At 46.2% G+C, this 18,401-nt stretch overlaps 1 protein-coding gene and 1 long non-coding RNA gene across 2 annotated transcripts in view; one reads left to right on the top strand and one right to left on the bottom strand.

Annotated features, from left to right (window-relative positions):
• Positions 1 to 5,487, bottom strand: part of CIB4 (calcium and integrin binding family member 4) — a 35,856-nt gene extending 30,369 nt beyond the window's left edge. The window contains exon 1 of the mRNA XM_082218003.1: positions 5,400 to 5,487. Within this exon, the coding sequence (XP_082074129.1) occupies positions 5,400 to 5,453 (54 nt within the window). The 5' untranslated portion in view covers positions 5,454 to 5,487. The remainder of the gene's footprint in view (positions 1 to 5,399) is intronic.
• Positions 5,488 to 5,675: 188 nt separating this feature from the next.
• LOC309529804 lies at positions 5,676 to 17,654 on the top strand. The gene is made up of 3 exons (XR_014218475.1): positions 5,676 to 5,765; positions 12,194 to 12,427; positions 17,187 to 17,654. It is a non-coding gene; the product is annotated as an uncharacterized lncRNA (long non-coding RNA).
• The last annotated feature ends 747 nt before the right edge of the window (positions 17,655 to 18,401 follow it).

The raw sequence follows: 18,401 nt of genomic DNA, 5'->3' as shown, positions 1-18,401 counted from the left end.
TATCATTAGCATTAGTATTAGTATTATTATCATCTAGGGTGGTGGTCATCCCTGCCTCCAGTGGCAACAAACTCCATTTTTTAACTCCACATGCCATGAATAAGTCCTTCCTTTTACAGTCGTACCTTGGAAGTCAAACAGAATCCGTTCTGGAAGTCCGCTCACTTCCAAAACATTTGGAAACCAAAGCACGGCTTCTGACTGGCTGCAGGAAGCTCCTGCAGCCAATCAGAAGCCCCGTTGAACGTTCGGGTTCCAAAGAACGTTCGCAAACCGGAACAGACACTTCCGGGTTTGCAGCGTTCAGGAACCAAGGTACAACTGGATCTGTCCTGAACCTTTCAACATTCAGCTTCACTGAGTGTCTACAAGTTCCAAGTGTTATGGGAGAATTTTTTATCTATCCACTCCCTGCATGCCATGCCTAATATTATGAACTTCTATCATGTCTCCTTCTTACTCGCCTTTTTTCTAAAGTCTCAAATGCTGCAAACTTTCTTCATTCGAGAATGATGAATATCTAGTGTAAAAAAAAATTCCCAATGGTTGCAGAGCTGAGATAAAATGCAATGTTTAAAACTCCAAAATTGAGTCATGGCTTGCAGTGGGATCAACCAAAATGACAATAACTGCATTACCCTGCCGTGGATTTTGGAATTGTTTTAAATTTGGACCAGGATGGCTTACCTTTGCTTTTAATATTTTTAAGGCTGCTATGTCCTGGTGGTTTTTTTCGGTGTTAAAGAATGAAGAAGGAAATACTAGACAGTGCTTTCTTTCCAACTCTGAGTGATAGCTTTGGTTTATTGGCCAGTACATCAATTCACACTTCCTTGAATATCTCAGAAGGGAGCCTACACTGAAGTTTTCACAGCCTGCAAGCTTAATTACACGCAGGCAATGAATTAACCAATTAAGGCAGCTGACTAAACAGCTGATTAATTGGTGGAAACTGCCTCATTCTCCCCCCCCCCCACCCAAGACAAATGTGAGACTAATTTAGGGGCTTTTGTGAGATCAATACTCCCGTACATTTTTCAGGGGAGTTAAAATAAAATCATTGAACTGTGGAGGAACCCATGGGATCATCTAGTCCAACCCACTGCAATGCTGGAATCTCAACTAAAGCACCCACAATACTTTTGAGACCTGTAGATATTGTTTGGAGGGACTTGAAGGGTCTCTATTTCAGAGTGAGCGAAAAGTCAGGTGGCGCAAGGTAGCGCCCACATCTTCCGCGAGGTGTCAAGGAAAGCAAGAAAACATCCATGTTGCTGTTGCCATGGGGATGGCAGTCAGCTGTCCCCATAAATCAGACATTTTTGGACCACCACCATAGCTGTCAACCGTCCCGTATTTGGCGGGACAGTCCCTTATCCCAGCGCCGTGCCCCACTGCTGTCCCTTATTGATGACGTCCCTTAAATTTCCCGGGTTTCAAAGGAAGCAGCTCCTCTCCCTCCCTCCCTCCCTGCTGGCCAGGGAGGAGGGAGGCTCCAACTGTGTTGCTTGGTTGCGTTGCTCACCCAATAAGGAGTCTGAGAACGACTGGGGGGGTAGAGCTTGCATGCCTTGTGCCGATCAAATCGGCCGCCTTGCCTGGGGACTCGCCTTTGCTCAGCACTTCCCAGCGGAGAGGTGACGGTGGTTTTCCTTGCTGCATCCCCTTTGCTGGGTTGCTGCGCTGTAGGAACCACCGCTTGAGGCTTTGTTTGGCTGCTGGCTGGGCTTTCTGCCTTTGGCTCGGAGGGGCTCAGAAGTCAAACATGCCTGTGCCCAGAAAATTCCTTATTTTGGCTGCTGATCCCTTATTTTCGAGGCTGCTGGTCCCTTATTTTCGAGGCTGCTGCTATTTTCAAATCTGTAAATTGACAGCTATGACCACCACCCACTCCCACCCGATCACAGTCTTTAACCACTCTGCCACACCACTGATGGGAGTGGTGGTCCGAAACGCCCAGAGGGCACCATCTTGGGGAAGGTTGCTCAAAGGCCTGGATGTGACCCACGCTCACAGACAGGACCTATCCTGCCTGTTTCTGCCATCTTCATCCCAGGTCAGTGGGGTTTCCCATCAGCCAGACATAGGGTGCGATCCTTTGCTTTTGGCCAGGATCGTGGCCGGCATAAGCAGTGTGGCATAGCAGTTAGAGACCTGGGAGACCAGGGTGAAAGTCCCCTTTCAAACAGGAAGCTCATAGGGCCAATCACTGCCTCTTTCGTCCTCACAGGATCGTTGTGAGGATAAACTGGAGAGGAAGGGAGCCATGTATACAAAGATGATAGCGGATCAAATATAACAACGCAGACCACAGGGGTGTTGTTTTGCTTCATGGATGACACCGAATATCTGTCTGGGACAAGTGACGATAATAAATAATAATAATAATAATAATTTATTTTTATACCCCACCCTTCCCGGTTTAAAAAACCGGGCTCAGGGTGGCTAACAACAAATTTAAAACACTTAATTATAAAAGCAGCATAAAATACAGAATAAAAACATGAATAACAATAAAAATCAAAAATCAAGTTAGGGGAAATAAGCATTAGATAATCCCCAGGGCTAGCTGGCTGAATTAGTCCTACTTGGGCCAGCGAGGAGACCAGGGGAGAATTAGCTGTGGGGTCTCAGAGCCGGTGATCTTCATAAAAGGGGAGGGGGGAGGGAAGAGAAGGGAAATAAAAGATCAGGCTGAATTCAAATTAAAAACCAGGCAGAATAGCTTTGTCTTACAGGCCTTGTGGAAGGAGGTTAAATCCTGCAGGGCCCTGGTCTCATGGGACAGAATGTTCCACCAGGTTGGAGCCATCACTGAGAAGGCCCTGGCCCTGGTGGAGGATAGTCTGACTTCCTTAGAGCCCAGGACCTCTAAACTATGATTATTCATGGACCTTAAGGTCCTCTGCAGGGCAGACCAGGAGAGGCGGTCTGTATGGTTAAAGCTATGGTTTTCCCAGTAGTGATGTATGGAAGTGAGAGCTGGCCCATAAAGAAGGCTGATCGCCAAAGAATGGATGCTTTTGAATTGTGGTGCTGGAGGAGACTTTTGAGAGTCCCATGGACTGCAAGAAGATCCAACCTCTCCATTCTGAAGGAAATCAGCCCTGAGTGCTCACTGGAAGGACAGATCCTGAAGCTGAGGCTCCAAGACTTTGGCCACCTCATGAGAAGAGAAGACTCTCTGGAAAAGACCCTGATGCTGGGAAAGATGGGGGGCGCAAGGAGAAGGGGACATCAGAGGACGAGATGGTGGGACAGTGTTCTCGAAGCGACCAGCATGAGTTTGACCAAACTGTGGGAGGCAGTGGAAGACAGGAGTGCCTGGTGTGCCCTGATCCAGGGGGGTCACGAAGAGGCGGACTCAACAACAACAACAACAAAGGTCCTCTGCAGGACACACCAGGAGAGGCAGTCCCATAAATATGAGGGACCTCTGGTCAACAACAAATTAGTTGTCTGCCTTTTTTCAGTTGATTTAGGACGAATCTGATGCGCTGAATCCAAAAATCACATTGGTTTTGCTCAATCAGGTCAAGTTTTTGAGCTATGGCCGCATGTCTTTTTTTACGTTTTTGTTCACATGTACGCTTGTGTGGAGCATTTTAGAAGAAGTTGGTGGGGGTAAAATGCCATGTTGAATAATTGTTTTGATTGGAAATGATTATTTTAATGACAAGAAGTATTCAGGTTCGATAGTTCTGGGTGATTATGTCGAAAAGGGATCAGTTTGAAGTCATAAAACCTCGAAATCTTCTATAAATTGGTGCGGCAAAGCATAAAGTTGGGGGATCAAAACTAAGTTAATCCTGATCTTCAATCAGCACGTCGTCCTGTAGCTCATTGTGATGAAATTCCAGTGCCTATCTTCGGAGAACTTCCTGACATTAGTGACGAAGATGCCGCCAGTGTTGAAGGACATGAAGAAGAAGAAGTGGTTCTTGAAGATGATGCTCCACATCCATTTTCCCAAAAGGAGTTGAATGATCTAGTTCACGACCTCAGCTTGTCAAAGGACTCTGCTGAACTCTTGGCATCCAGATTGAAGGAAAAAAACCTCCTCTCTGACAGTGCTCGCATCAGCTTCTTCCGCAACAGGCAGGTTTTTTCTTGGAAGAGAAGGACTTGGTGTACTGTGCAGATATTGCGCAGCTTCTGCTCAAGCTTGGAGTGCCACAGTACGAACCCAAAGATTGGAGACTGTTCATTGACAGCAGCAAGCGATCACTGAAATGTGTTCTGCTACACAACGGCAACCAGTTTGCCTCTATACCCCTGGCTCACTCAAATACACTGAAGGAGAACTATGAAGCGGTGAAGTATGTGCTGGAGAAAATTGGTTATGATCAGCATAAGTGGTTTATTTGTGTTGACCTGAAGATGGTGAACTTTTTGTTGGGACAACAGCCTGGCTTCACCAAGTACCCATGTTTTCTGTGCATGTGGGATAGTAGGGACCGTGCTCAGCATTACACGAAGAAGGACTGGCCTGTGCAGGAGGAATTGGTGCCTTGCAAAGAAAGGAACGTCGACGACCCTCTGGTGGACAGAGACAGAATACTCTTCCCACCGCTGCACATCAAGCTTGGCTTAATCAAGCAGTTCACCAAGGCTCTGGACAAGGATGGTGACTGCTTCACTTACTTGTGCCAGGCTTTTCCAGGATTGACCATCAAGAAGTTGAAAGCTGGCATCTTTGACGGTCCTCAGATCCGTCAGCTCATCAGAGATCCAGAGTTCGGAAACTCAATGAACAAAGTGGAACTGGAAGCGTGGAAGGCATTTGTTCTGGTAGTGAAGAACTCACTGGGCAACAATAAGGCCAAAAACTACGCAGAACTTGTCAACAACATGCTGACTGCTTTCAGAAACCTGGGCTGCAACATGAGTGTCAAGATGCACTACCTATTTTCACATATGGACTGGTTTCCTGAGAACCTGGGTTCAATGAGTGATGAGCAGGGGGAGAGATTCCATCAGGACATGAAAGAGATGGAGACCAGGTATCAGGGTCGCTGGGACGCAGTCATGATGGCTGACTACTGTTGGACTCTGAAGAGAGACCTCCGTGCTGCTGAGTTCAAGCCCTGAAGTCTGAAAAATGGTGAAGCAACATGCAATTTACATGTACTTACCTTTATCAATGCCCACCATTCAGTTTACAGAAAACCTGACCTGATGGAGAGAAACGGATGCCATTTCCTGATTCAGCAGTGCAAAAATACCCTAAATCAGTTGTAGAAATCTAGACAACATTCAAAAAGTAAAAAATTGTTGCTCAGTGTTATTCATGGACCTTAAGGTCCTCTGTGGGGCAGACCAGGAGAGGCGGTCCCATAGATATGAGGGCCCTAAGCCACCAACAGGAGGGTTTGGGGATTGTTTGTCCCTCTGCTCACCTGATATTCTTCCAGGTCCTTTTTCTTCATGGAGTGACTTAAACACTGACCCATTCTCTTGCCCGGAATGTCAACCCCAGGGAGAAGAATGGAGTGAGGGACCCAGTAACCATGGGTGACAGAATGCGCATCATGGATCCAGGCCTGCTTCTGTCATAAGTGCCAATCGACTCATCCCATAAAATGGGCGTAAGGACACCCTTTTGCCTTCAGAGAGCTGGAGGCTCTCATTGCTTTGATTGTAATGATCTGCATGCTTTCATAAAATGTGTGTTTGTTTAAATTTAAAATTATGATCAACAGCTATGTTTTTAGCTGTTTCTGTTTTAGATGTAAGCCATTTTGCGTCTTTGATGAAGGGAAAAGGTAGGATTATTAATATTATTATTATCAGCGGTGCTCAAACTTTTCAGGGGGTACTCAAAGGTACGCAGTACTGGCACCTCTTTTGTTTTGTTGTTAATAAGTGTCGCACTTACTGTAACAACTTCATGGTGAGTACCGGCACCAATTTTTCTAGAAAAAAGCAATTATTATTATTATTATTATTATTATTATTATTATTATTATTATTATCGACTTCATTATTATTATTATTATCTACCAAACTTGATTATTGTAACTCACTCTACATGGGGCTGCCCTTGAAGCTGACCCAGAAACTCCAGCAGTTGCAGAATGCCACGTCAAGACTCCTTACGGCACGGGTGTCAAACACAAGGCCCGCGGGCCGAATCCGGCCCGCCAGACCTCGTCATGTGGCCCGTGTAGCCGCCACCGGCCGCCAGCCTTCACCTTTTATTCTCGCTTTTTTTTTTTTTTACACAAGAATGCCGCCTCTTCACCGCATGCACAGCAGCCTACAAGCCAGAGAACATCTGCCCTCTAGCGGCGCTGGCCGTTCTACACAGGAAACCTCCACTTTACATAGTCCTACAGATACAACCGGCCCTTTGAGGGTGACCAAACTGCTGATGCGGCCCCCCGATGAATTTGAGTTTGACACCCCTGCCTTACGGGGTGCTCGCTACGAGATCACATTCACCCGGTGCTATATCAGCTGCACTGGCTCCCGGTGGAGTCCAGGGTCAGGTTTAAGGTACTAGTTTTAACTTTTAAAGCCCTATACGGCCTAGGACCCTCGTACCTATGGGACAGCCTCTCCTGGTATTCCCCGCAGAGGACCTTAAGGTCCACAAATGACAAAATTTTGAAGGTCCCAGGTCACAAGGTGGTTAGCTTGGTCTCAACTAGGGCCAGGGCTTTTTCGGCCGTGGCCCCGATCCGGTGGAACGCTCTGTCCCAAGAGACTAGGGCCCTGCGGGACTTGACATCTTTCCGCAGGGCCTGCAAGACGGAGCTGTTCCACCAGGCCTTTGGACAAGGCACAGTCTGACCCCCTCTCTCCTTCTGTAATCCCCATAGAACTCTAGCCGAGGGTTGCCATTAATTTGATTTTGAATTGATTTTAGAATGTATTGATTTTAGAATGCATTTCAATTAATTGATTGTGATTTTATGTAAACTGTGTTACTTTTACTATTGTTAGCCACTCTGAGCCTGGCTTCGGCTGGGGAGGGCAGGATATAAATAAAAATTTGTTATTATTATTATTATTATTACTACTACTACTATAATTTTGAGGGGCAATTGGAAAAGGGTGTGGTTAGCGTAAAGAGGGGTGAGGAACAGGCAACTATGCCCATTCTGGTTTCCCTCATTTTCTCAATCTTAAGTTCTCCACATTCCCACATCAGTCTGTGATTGATTGATTTAATAAATCGAGTGTCCTGATCTGGGCACTGCAGTTTAAGGAAGATATGGACAAGCTGGAAGGTGTGCAGCCAAGATGATCCAAGGTCTGGAAACCAAGCCTTATGAAGAATGGTTGCAGGAGCTGGGTATGTTTAGCCTGGAAAACAGGAAAAGAGATGCGAGAGCCACCTTCAAATATCCAAAGGGCTGTCACATGGAGATGTTAGGATATAGTTCCGTTTCACCTTAAAAGGGTACAGGCATGACTGTTGTGTGTCACATGCCTGTTTACTTCCAGCACTGTCTCGCTGGGAACTTCCGTTTGTATATAGCTTTTGCTTTCAGCTGTTTTGCTGGAGATGAAGGGAAGCAGACATGTTTTCCTTTCTTCCTGAACTATGCTGAATAAAATACCTGTAAATACTGCTTACACATGTCTCTGTCCGCCTCTTCTGCTGCAAAGAGTTCTTATCTCTTCTGGTTTGCGTGCTCAGAGTTTCTAAAGGTATCTGAGGCTTGGGTTGCAGTTTTGATGCTGTTCTGAGAACCGGAGTATCGCCCGGCTGCCGGCTGGTGGCTGGAGCCAGCTGGGGGCCTGCCAATTGCCCCCGTCTCCCGGCAGCATCCCAACAGGAAGATGGAGGAAGCTTGTTTTCTGCTGCCCCGGACAGTAGGATTTGAACCTTGGCTTCCGGTTACAAGGCAGGAGATGCTGACTAAACATCAGGAATACCTTTCTGATGGCAAGAGCTGTATGACCATGGAACAGACAACCTCAGAAGGTGATGGACTCTTTCATTGGAGGAGTTTAAGCAGCAGTTTAGTGGCCACCTGTCAGGGTCTCTTTAGCTGTGATACCTGCATTGCAGGGGGCTGGACTAGATGACCCTTAAGGTCCCTTCCATCTCTACAATTCTATGATTCTAAATGGTTTATATTTTAAATAGAATAAATGAACAGCCCATCTTCCTGTTCTGCATGCTGGCAACAATGCTGATTTATCAGCTACTTTAAAATGAGGCTGCATTTTAAATTGCATTTTAACCTGTATTTTAAATTGTGTTTTTTTTTTTACTTTTCTGCCCCCCCTCTTTCCCCCCTATTATGTTTTTACTGAGATTTTATTGGTGTTAGCCGCCCTGAGCCCAGCTCTGGCTGGGGAGGGTGGGGTATAAATAATAATAATTATTATTATTATTATTATTATTATTATTATTATTAAATTAAGATGTTTGATTCAGTCTGCATTCAAATGTGAAATTTGTGCTTTCCGAACCAAAACAGAGTTGGGTCCATTGGGTTTCCCACTCATCTGAATTTTGCAATGCAATTCAACCAACGTCTACAAAAATGCACACATTAGGAGGCTGTGTTCATAAAAAGACAAACCCCACGATTATATGAATGAAAGCAGCTTATATAGACGCATGATTAGATTAGGGGCCAGTCTGTGGGGAACCAGCAAACAGGATTCGAACTCAAGAGCAACTCTCTCCCCTCCTTGCTTTCCAGAAAATGGTATTGAGAAGAGTTGCTGCCTCGAACTATATTATGGGATAGCTCAACTCAAATGTGCTATGTAATGTACAGAGAAATGTCATTGCATGTGAATATGTTCAGAGGGCTCTAAATGTTGCCGACATATCTGCAAAACCGTTGTCGTTTGTGAAAAACAAGCAAATGTGTGAATGCTTGGGTTTGCAGAACAAAGTTGGGTAAAATACTTTGTATGTGCTCAGAAGTTAATTGCACTGTGTGTGAGCTGTGAGGGGGTGTTGGGAATCTGAATATGTGCAGCTACTCACACAGAGTCAATTAGGGTTTGACAGACAGCCAAGGCAATGGGAAGGAGTAAGTCTGCCTGGTGATACAGAGGCATGGAGACAGCTCCATGATTGGTCAAGCTCTCTCACGGGAATAATGATTAATGGCCTACTAACTGGAATATGTTGGTTTCAGTAGTACAAGTTTCAGTTCAGGTGCAGGAGTTGTGAGTCGTGTATGAGAGAGCTAGTTAAAGATGTGTGTTCTGTTCAGTTCCTGTAAATAGTCCACTGTATATAGTCCACTGTATAAAAAGCAGAGACATCACCTTGCCAACAAAGGTCCGTATAGTTAAAGCTCTGGTTTTCTCAGTAGAAGAAGAAGAAGAAGAAGAAGAAGAAGATTTTGGATTTGATATCCCGCCTTTCATTCCCTTTAAGGAGTCTCAAAGCGGCTAACATTCTCCTTTCCCTTTCTCCCCCCCCCCCCAACAAACACTCTGTGAGGTGAGTGGGGCTGAGAGACTTCAAAGAGGTGTGACTGGCCCAAGGTCACCCAGCAGCTGCAGGTGGAGGAGCGGGGAAGCGAACCCGGTTCCTCAGATTACGTGACTACCGCTCTTAACCACTACACCACACTGGCTCTCAGTAGTGATGTATGGAAGTGAGAGCTGGACCATAAGGAAGGCTGATCGCCGAAGAATTGATGCTTTTGAATTCTGGTGCTGGAGGAGACTCTTGAGAGTCCCATGGACTGCAAGAAGAGCAAACCTCTCCATTCTGAAGGAAATCAGCCCTGAGTGCTCACTGGAGGGACAGATCCTGAAGCTGAGGCTCCAAGACTTTGGCCGCCTCATGAGAAGAGAAGACTCCCTGATGTTGGTAAAGATGGCGGGCACAAGGATAAGGGAACGACAGAGGGCGAGATGCTGGTAGCTTCGAGAACACTGTCCCACCATCTCGTCCTTTGTTGTCCCCTTCTCCTTGTGCCCTCCATCTTTCCCAACATCAGGGTCTTTTCCAGGGAGTCTTCTCTTCTCCTGAGGTGGACAAAGTATTGGAGCCTCAGCTTCAGGATCTGTCCTTCCAGTGACCACTCAGGGCTGATTTCCTTCAGAATGGAGAGGTTGGATCTTCCTGCAGTCCATGGGACTCTCAAGAGTCTCCTCCAGCACCAGAATTCAAAAGCATCCATTCTTTGGCGATCAGCCTTCTTTATGGGCCAGCTCTCACTTCCATACATCACTACTGGGAAAACCATGGCTTTAACTATGCGGACCTTTGTTGGCAAGGTGATGTCTCTGCTTTTTAAGATGTTGTCTAGGTTTGCCATCGCCTTTCTCCCAAGGAGCAGGCGTCTTTTAATTTCGTGGCTGCTGTCACCATCTGCAGTGATCATGGAGTCCAAGAAAGTAAAATCTCTTACTGCCTCCATTTCTTCCCCTTCTATTTGTCAGGAGGTGATGGGACCAGTGGCCATGATCTTCGTTTTTTTGATGTTGAGCTTCAGACCATATTTTGCCCTCTCCTCTTTCACCCTCATTAAAAGGTTCTTTAATTCCTCCTCACTTTCTGCCATCAAGGTTGTGTCATCTGCGTATCTGAGGTTGTTGATATTTCTTCCGGCAATCTTAATTCCGGCTAGGGATTCATCCAGCCCAGCCTTTCGCATGATGAATTCTGCATATAAGTTAAATAAGCAGGGAGACAATATACAGCCTTGTCGTACTCCTTTCCCAATTTGGAACCAATCAGTTGTTCCATATCCAGTTCTAACTGTAGCTTCTTGTCCCACATAGAGATTTCGCAGGAGACAGATGAGGTGATCAGGCACTCCCATTTCTTTAAGAACTTGCCATAGTTTGCTGTGGTCAACACAGTCAAAGGCTTTTGCATAGTCAATGAAGCAGAAGTAGATGTCTTTCTGGAACTCTCTGGCTTTCTCCATAATCCAGCGCATGTTTGCAATTTGGTCTCTGGTTCCTCTGCCCCTTCAAAATCCAGCTTGCACTTCTGGGAGTTCTCGGTCCACATACTGCTTGAGCCTTCCTTGTAGAATTTTAAGCATAACCTTGCTAGCATGTGAAATGAGTGAAATTGTGCGGTAGTTGGAGCATTCTTTGGCACTGCCCTTCTTTGGGATTGGGATGTAGACTGATCTTCTCTGTGTTTGTAGGGGAACAGAAAGACCTTCAGTCCCTTTTTACAAACCAGGCCTGGTCGGAGTGGTCTTTTGAGGCCTGTCGCTTTCCAGCTGAGTAGACATATGGTCTTCATAGATAATTCAAAGTTTAACCACATTAGAGTGTCTAAAAATAAACTCTCCTGGAAGTGTGGGCCTTTGTCGTCGTCCTCAGAGAGGACCACGTGGTCGTGGCAGCCATGCCAGCTGGAAGACTCAAGGCGGGCGCTCCCGTTCGGACTTTTGCTCGCCCACAGGATGGTTTGTTAAATGAAGAACTAGTTGACCTTGGAGGCAGATTGCCGCGTCTTGAAAGGCCCCAATTTGCTCAGGGAGTGTTCTTAGAAGCACAGAGTTATAGTATGGCAAGGGACCCCCAAGGGTCATCCAGTCCAACCCCCCTGCAGTGCAGGAATAGAACCGTAACTGCTGCCCCCCTTCCTGAAGATGAGGAGGTCTGGCTCTGGTCACTGCTGGAATGAGTTATTTTCTGGAAGTCGTTTGGACACGGCCTTGGGTTCCATGATGGAAGAAGGAGGAGACAAATGGATAGGAAAGAAAGAAAGAAAGAAAGAAAGAAAGAAAGAAAGAAAGAAAGAAAGAAGAGATGGATTACAGCGAGCTTGTTGTTGTTGTTTAGTTATTGAGTCGTGTCCGCCTCTTCGTGACCCCCTGGACCAGAGCACGCCAGGCCCTCCTGTCTTCCACGGCCTCCCACAGTTTGGTCAAACTCATTATGCAAAGTGAGATGACCCCCGCCTCAGGCTAAAAATTTGGAGGTACAGTCATACCTCGGGTTGAAGTTGCTTCAGATTGAGTGCTTTCAGGTTGCGCTCAGCGGCGACCCGGAAATAACGGAGCACATTACTTCCGGGTTTCGCCGCTCGCGCAGACGCTCAAAATGACGTCACGAGCATGTGCGGAAACGGCAAATAGCAACCTGCGCATGCGCAGATGCGCAGTCACGGGTTGTGTTCGCTTCAGGATGCGAACGGGGCTCTGGAACGGATCCCGTTCGCATCCTGAGGTACCACTGTACCATTAAGAATGAAGCATTAATTCATGATTCTCTGTTGTTGAATCCCTGTCGGCAGGGCAGCCTTGGGATTCTCCACCTCAGGCGCAAGAATATCTTGTGCCACCTCTGCATTTACACCTCTATGTGCTGCTCACCAAAACCAATGGATTCCTTCCCCTCATTTTGCATGCATGCAATGGATGCTGCTCCTGTCAGGTGAGAGAGCTCCCCGCCCGGATCTTGCCACCCTCGCTCAGGATACTGCAGAGGTTCCACCACCGGAGGCTGCGCTTGCAACTTGGCTGCCTCGGTAATTGAATTAAGCTTCTTAATAAAGCTACTTGCTATTTCCCTAATTCCTCTCCAGACACTCTAATGCTATTACCCCAAACAGAGCGCCATTTAAACTGCTTAGTTTTGATTGCTTTGCAAGCGAAGCCTGCAGGGTGAAGGCGCCACACGCCCAGTCTGAAATCCAGGAGGACTACGGAGGCACAGAACTGAAGGGTGGGAAGGGGTCGGTCATCTAGTCTAACCCCCTGCAATCTCAGGGATCTCAACTGAAGCATCCAAGACAGATGGCCACCCAAAGTCTGCTTAAAACCTCCAAGGAAGGAGAGTCCAACACCTTCTGAGGGTGTCCACTCCCCTGCCAGAAAGTTCTTCCTGACGTTTATATGGAATCTCCTGTCTTGTAACTTGAAGCCATGGGTTCAGGTCCTACCCACCAGAGCAGGAGAAAACAAGCTTGCACCTTCTTCCATGGTCAAAATAAAAAAATTCCTTCCAGTAGCACCTTAAAGACCAACTAAGTTAGTTCTTGGTATGAGCTTTCGTGTGCATGCACACTTCTTCAGATACACTGAAACAGAAGTTGCCATATCCTTCTATATAGTGAGAAGGTGGGGAGGGGTATTACTCAGAAGGGTGGTGGGAATGGGAGATTGGCAGATAGCTGAGATGAGCCTGCTGACGACTCTTAACGACTGCAATAGGTCTAACAGGAAAAGGCAAGGGGTGAGAAGGTGAGAGATGGCTTAGTCATGTATAATGAGATAAGAATCCAATGTCTTTGTTCAGACCAGGTCTCTCCATGGTTTAAAGTTTGGTAATGAGTTGCAATTCAGCAGCTTCTCTTTCCAGTCTATTTCTGAAATTCCTTTGTAGTAAAACAGCTATTTCCCACCACCCTTCTGAGTAATACCCCTCCCCACCTTCTCACTATATAGAAGGACCTGGCAACTTCTGTTTCAGTGTATCTGAAGAAGTGTGCATGCACACGAAAGCTCTTATCAAGAACTAACTTAGTTGGTCTTTAAGGTGCTACTGGAAGGAATTTTTTTATTTTGACTATGGCAGACCAACACGGCTACCTATCTGTAACTTCTTCCATGGGACAGCTTTTGAGATATTCAAAGGTGGCTACCATAACTCCTCCCATTTTTCTCTTCTCCAGGCTAAACATCCCCAACTGCCTCAACTGAGTGCCTCTGTCAACAGCCAAGTTCCTTGCAGGGCAGGGCATGGGTCTTCTTTGGCGATCACTCATAGCCGAGGAAGATGGTCTTCCATGAACACAGTCTTAACAGTGAGTCCATAAGTGACTGTGGAGGCCAATTCTGGATCCACATGTGCTTCCACAGTGGGGACATTGGTTTCTGGGTGTGATGGCCTGGGATTGCAAGCAGGGAGCCAGGGCAGGTCAGGAGCTTTGGCAGGAAAGCAGGACAGGGTTCAGGCAGAAACTGGCAACCTACAAAATTGCTCCCGCAACTTGGGACTGGGGCTGGCCAGCTTTTATCTGCCCCGAGGCATAGGGTGGCCCCGATCTTCTGGTGACTTGCCTCTCCTGGCCTGGAGGTGAGCACTCCTCCTGTGGGAACTTCGTGTCCAGTTCTGGGCACCACAGTTCAAGAAGGACACTGACAAACTGTGGAATTTGCTGCCAAGGAGTGTGGTGGAGTCTCCTACTTTGGAGGTCTTTAAGCAGAGGCTTGACAACCATATGTCAGGAGTGCTCTGATGGTGTTTCCTGCTTGGCAGGGGGTTGGACTCGATGGCCCTTGTGGTCTCTTCCAACTCTATGATTCTATGATTCTATGATTCTAAACTGGAACGTGTCCAGAGGAGGGCAACCAAAATGGTCCAAGGCCTGGAAACGATGCCTTATGAGGAACGGCTAAGGGAGCTGGGCATGTTTAGCCTGGAGAAGAGGAGGTTAAGGGGTGATATGATAGCCATGTTCAAATATAGAAAAGGATGTCACATAGAGGAGGGAGAAAGGTTGTTTTCTGCTGCTCCAGAGAAGCGGACACGGAGCAATGGATCCAAACTACAAGAAAGAAGATTCCACCTAAACATTAGGAAGAACTTCCTGGCAGTAAGAGCTGTTCGACAGTGGAATTTGCTGCCAAGGAGTGTGGTGGAGTCTCCTATTTTGGAGGTCTTTAAGCAGAGGCTTGACAACCATATGTCAGGAGTGCTCTGATGGTGTTTCCTGCTTGGCAGGGGGTTGGACTCGATGGCCCTTGTGGTCTCTTCCAACTCTAGGATTCTATGATTCTATGATTCTATGAAAGCGGGATACAAATCCAAACTCTTCTTCTTCTTCAAGTCATAGTCCAGCACTCTAACCTTTAGGCCAGACAATAACGCAACAAAAGTCAAAGCAGTGGCAATTAATTGGGCATTTATTCAAAATCAAAATATTTGGTTATGTGATCAAAGCCAATGTCTGGAGGTCATTTACACCTCCAGCTCCCACTCCAGTGCTTCAGGCACCTGATAATGGAGAAATTTGTCTCCAAGGCTTCTTGTTACTAGCAAGAGATGATCTCGAGGACCTTCTGAAATGTAAATGAAAGGGGAAGCAAAGGAATATTAGTAGTCATCTGTCTGGACCCGTCAAGCAAAAAGCGTAATAATAGTCTCGCAGAGTTTTGTAAAGGCCAGTGGCTAATAAACAGGAACTGTACCCTAGACACACTGAGAATGGAGCACTGGAGCATTTGTGAACGTATTGTTAAAAAGCATAGGCTCCAACAGTGATCTCACTTTCGAAACCCGTCCATTGGGAGAACTGCCTGTTTATTCCTCCTCTCTGCTTCCTGTTTCTTCACTTGCCATGGGATCCATAAAAGGCCCTCTCTTCTTCTTCCTAGGGAGAGGGGAGAAATTAGTTCACTTTGCACTTCCTGAACACAAGCACAGCTTCCTTCCAAATCCACGCTTGGGCGAATTTTAAAATGAGGTTTTTCGACCCCAAGGTGTACATCAGAATGCTTTATCAGTGACCGCAGTGTACAAAAATGCATTGCAGAAGAGGAGAATGGGAGGTGAGGAGATGGTCATCTTCCAATATCTCAATAATAATAATAATTTATTATTTATACCCTGCCCATTTGGCTGGGCTTCCCCAGCCACTCTGGGCAGCTTCCAACAAAGATTAAAAATACATTAAAATGTCACACATTAAAAACTTCCCTGAACAGGGCTGCCTTCAGATGTCTTCTAAATGTCAGGTAGTTGTTTATCTCTTTCACATCTGATGGGAGGGCGTTCCACAGGGCAGGTGCCACCACCGAGAAGGCCCTCTGCTGGTTCCCTGTACCTTGGCTTCTCGCAGCGAGGGAACTGCCAGAAGGCCCTCGGCGCTGGACCTCAGCGTCCGGGCAGAACGATGGGGGTGGAGACGCTCCTTCAGATATACTGGACTGAGGCCGTTTAGGCTTTTTCTCAAGGGCTGTTACATGGAAGATGATCTGGTTTTCTGCTGCTCTCGAGGGTAGGACTCGAACCCATGGCTTCAAGTTACAAGGAAGGAGATTCCAACTAAACAACAGAAAGAACTTTCTAATGAAGAGGCGCAGTTCAACAGTGGAACAAACCCCCTTGGCAGGTTGTGGATTCTCCCTCCTTAAAAAAATTTGGATGGCCATCTGTTTTGGGTGCTTTAGCTAAGATCCCTGCATTACAGGGGGTTGAACTAGATTACCTCTGGGGGTCCCTTCCAACTGTACAATTCTAAGATTCTATTATTCCGTCTGGATCTGCGACCAGCCCAGTCTCTGTTCAAGACCCAGAGTGATCAATCAGACCTCTGTTCTTAGATCTTAGAATCTCTAGAATGGGAAGGGATCCTGGGGGTCATCTAGTCCAACCCCTTGCAGTGCTGGGTCCTTTCCAACTCTACAGTTCGATGATCCTGTGATTGTACTTGCAAAATTCACACGTGGTCCCTTTCTTGCAAAAGTGCATATACAGTTGTTGGAAATGTAAAGAAATAGAAGGTACCTTTTTCATATGTGGTGGATGTGTCCCAAGGTGAAAGACTTCTGGGGAAAGATTTATAATGAGTTGGAAAAAATGTCGAAACATACATTTATTAAGAAACCAGAAGCCTTTCTACTTGGAATGCTAGGACTGGAATGGCCCAAAAAAGATGTCAGACTGTTTTTGTATGCCACTACAGCGGCAAGACTTTTATTAGATAAAAATTGGAAATCGCAAGAAATACCAACAATAGAAGAATGGCAGATGAAGATGGTGGACTTTTTGGAGCTGCCTGACCTGACTGGAAGAATCCGTGACCAGAAAGAAGAGGAGATACAAGAGGATTGGCAGAAATTTAAAGAATATTTAGCTAAATATTGTGATATAAGATAAATAGAAAATTCTTGGAAGTAATAAATAGTCTTAGGGATAGAATAAAAATACGTGGTGGTAAATATTAAGGATTAGAATACTAATAAAGGAGAAGAGGTTAGTTAATGAAAGGAATCAACGCAATTAGAAATATGAATTTGGAGAACTGTTATATAGGTGATAGAATGAAATTCAGTCAGAGGGGATTCGAGGAAGTCAGTTATCAATGTAATGAGAATTAGGTATTTGAAGAAATAATTTTTCTTTGTGTTTAATTTTATTGTAGTGTGTTTTTCTTTGTTGTGTGTTTTGTTATGTCATTTTGTGATAAATGTTGAAAATCAATAAAAAAAATGGGGGGGAGTGCATATACAAGTCATGCCTCGCCTTACAAATGTTGTGGGTTGTGTGTTTTCGGGTTGCAGACTGCAGAAGTACTGGGAAGGGTTACTTCCAGGTTTCAGTGCTCACGCATGCGCAGAGGCACAAAATGACATCACGCGCATGCGCAAAAGCACCAAATTGCATCATGCGCGTGCACAGACGCGGCGCTTCAGGCTGCGAACACTGCCGGTTGCAAACAAGCCTCCCGCATGGATCATGTTCACAACCCAAAGTATGACTGTATCAGGAGAAATGTGCGCAGAAACGTTTGTGAATTTTCATGAACTTTTTCAGGAGGGTGGTTGCAAACAGATGTGGAAATGGGGTGAACTGAATTATACAATGGGGAAAATGAGAGATGGGGAGAAACTGAAATTGACAGATACCCCCATTCTCAACCCATCCATCTAGACCCACGGGACTTAGCACTGCTCCATTTGCCAAAAAAAAATAATGTTTTCCCCCTCACAGACAATAGGGAACTGTCCAGCAAAAGCAGCTGCTGAAGAAGCAGAGGTTGGCACATGCTGCTGCTGATTCTTGCTGGTTTCCTCCTAGCAATGTGATTCTCTAGACTAGCAGGGGTCTGCAACCTTTAAGACAAAAAGAGCCACTTGGACCCGTTTCCGAAGAAAAAAAAACTGGGAGCCGCAAAACTCATCATTATAAAAATATATATAAAAATAACTTTTTTGTCACTTTTTTATTATTTCTTTGTTTGACCCCTCAGAATTACTCCTCCTCATAGAAATAAACGTTAAATTAACAAGTTACCTTTTTTTTGTGTGTGTGTTCTTCACTCCCCTTCAAAACAGTGACCAGCGTACATGCCCCCTTTCAATGCAGTGACCAGCATACATGCCCCTTACAATGTAGCGGGTGGGCGGGCAGGAAGGTGACGTCGGGACGGTGCATGACTAACACACGCACCGCCCCCATGTGACATCACAGCCAGTACAGTGCCCGCCACAGTGGAGCGTGTCGGGGCACACAATGCGCCTCCTCCCCTCGCTAGTATCCGCCCCGGAGCCGCGGCAAAGGTGTAAAAGAGCCACATGTGGCTCCGGAGCCGCGGATTGCAGACCCCTGCTCTAGAGCATGAGTAGGCAACCTAAGGCCTGGGGGCCAGATGCGGCCCAATCGCCTTCTCGATCGACCCAGCAGATGGTCCGGGAATCAGCGTGTTTTTACACATGTAGAATGTGTCCTTTTATTTAAAATGCCTCTCTGGGTGATTTGTGGGGCATAGGAATTTG

The sequence above is a fragment of the Podarcis vaucheri genome, assembly GCF_965113315.1.
Source record: "Podarcis vaucheri genome assembly, chromosome: 3".
NCBI classification, from domain to species: domain Eukaryota; kingdom Metazoa; phylum Chordata; class Lepidosauria; order Squamata; family Lacertidae; genus Podarcis; species Podarcis vaucheri.
Note: the sequence above shows the minus strand (reverse complement) of the source record. Positions and strands in the feature narration are given on the sequence as shown.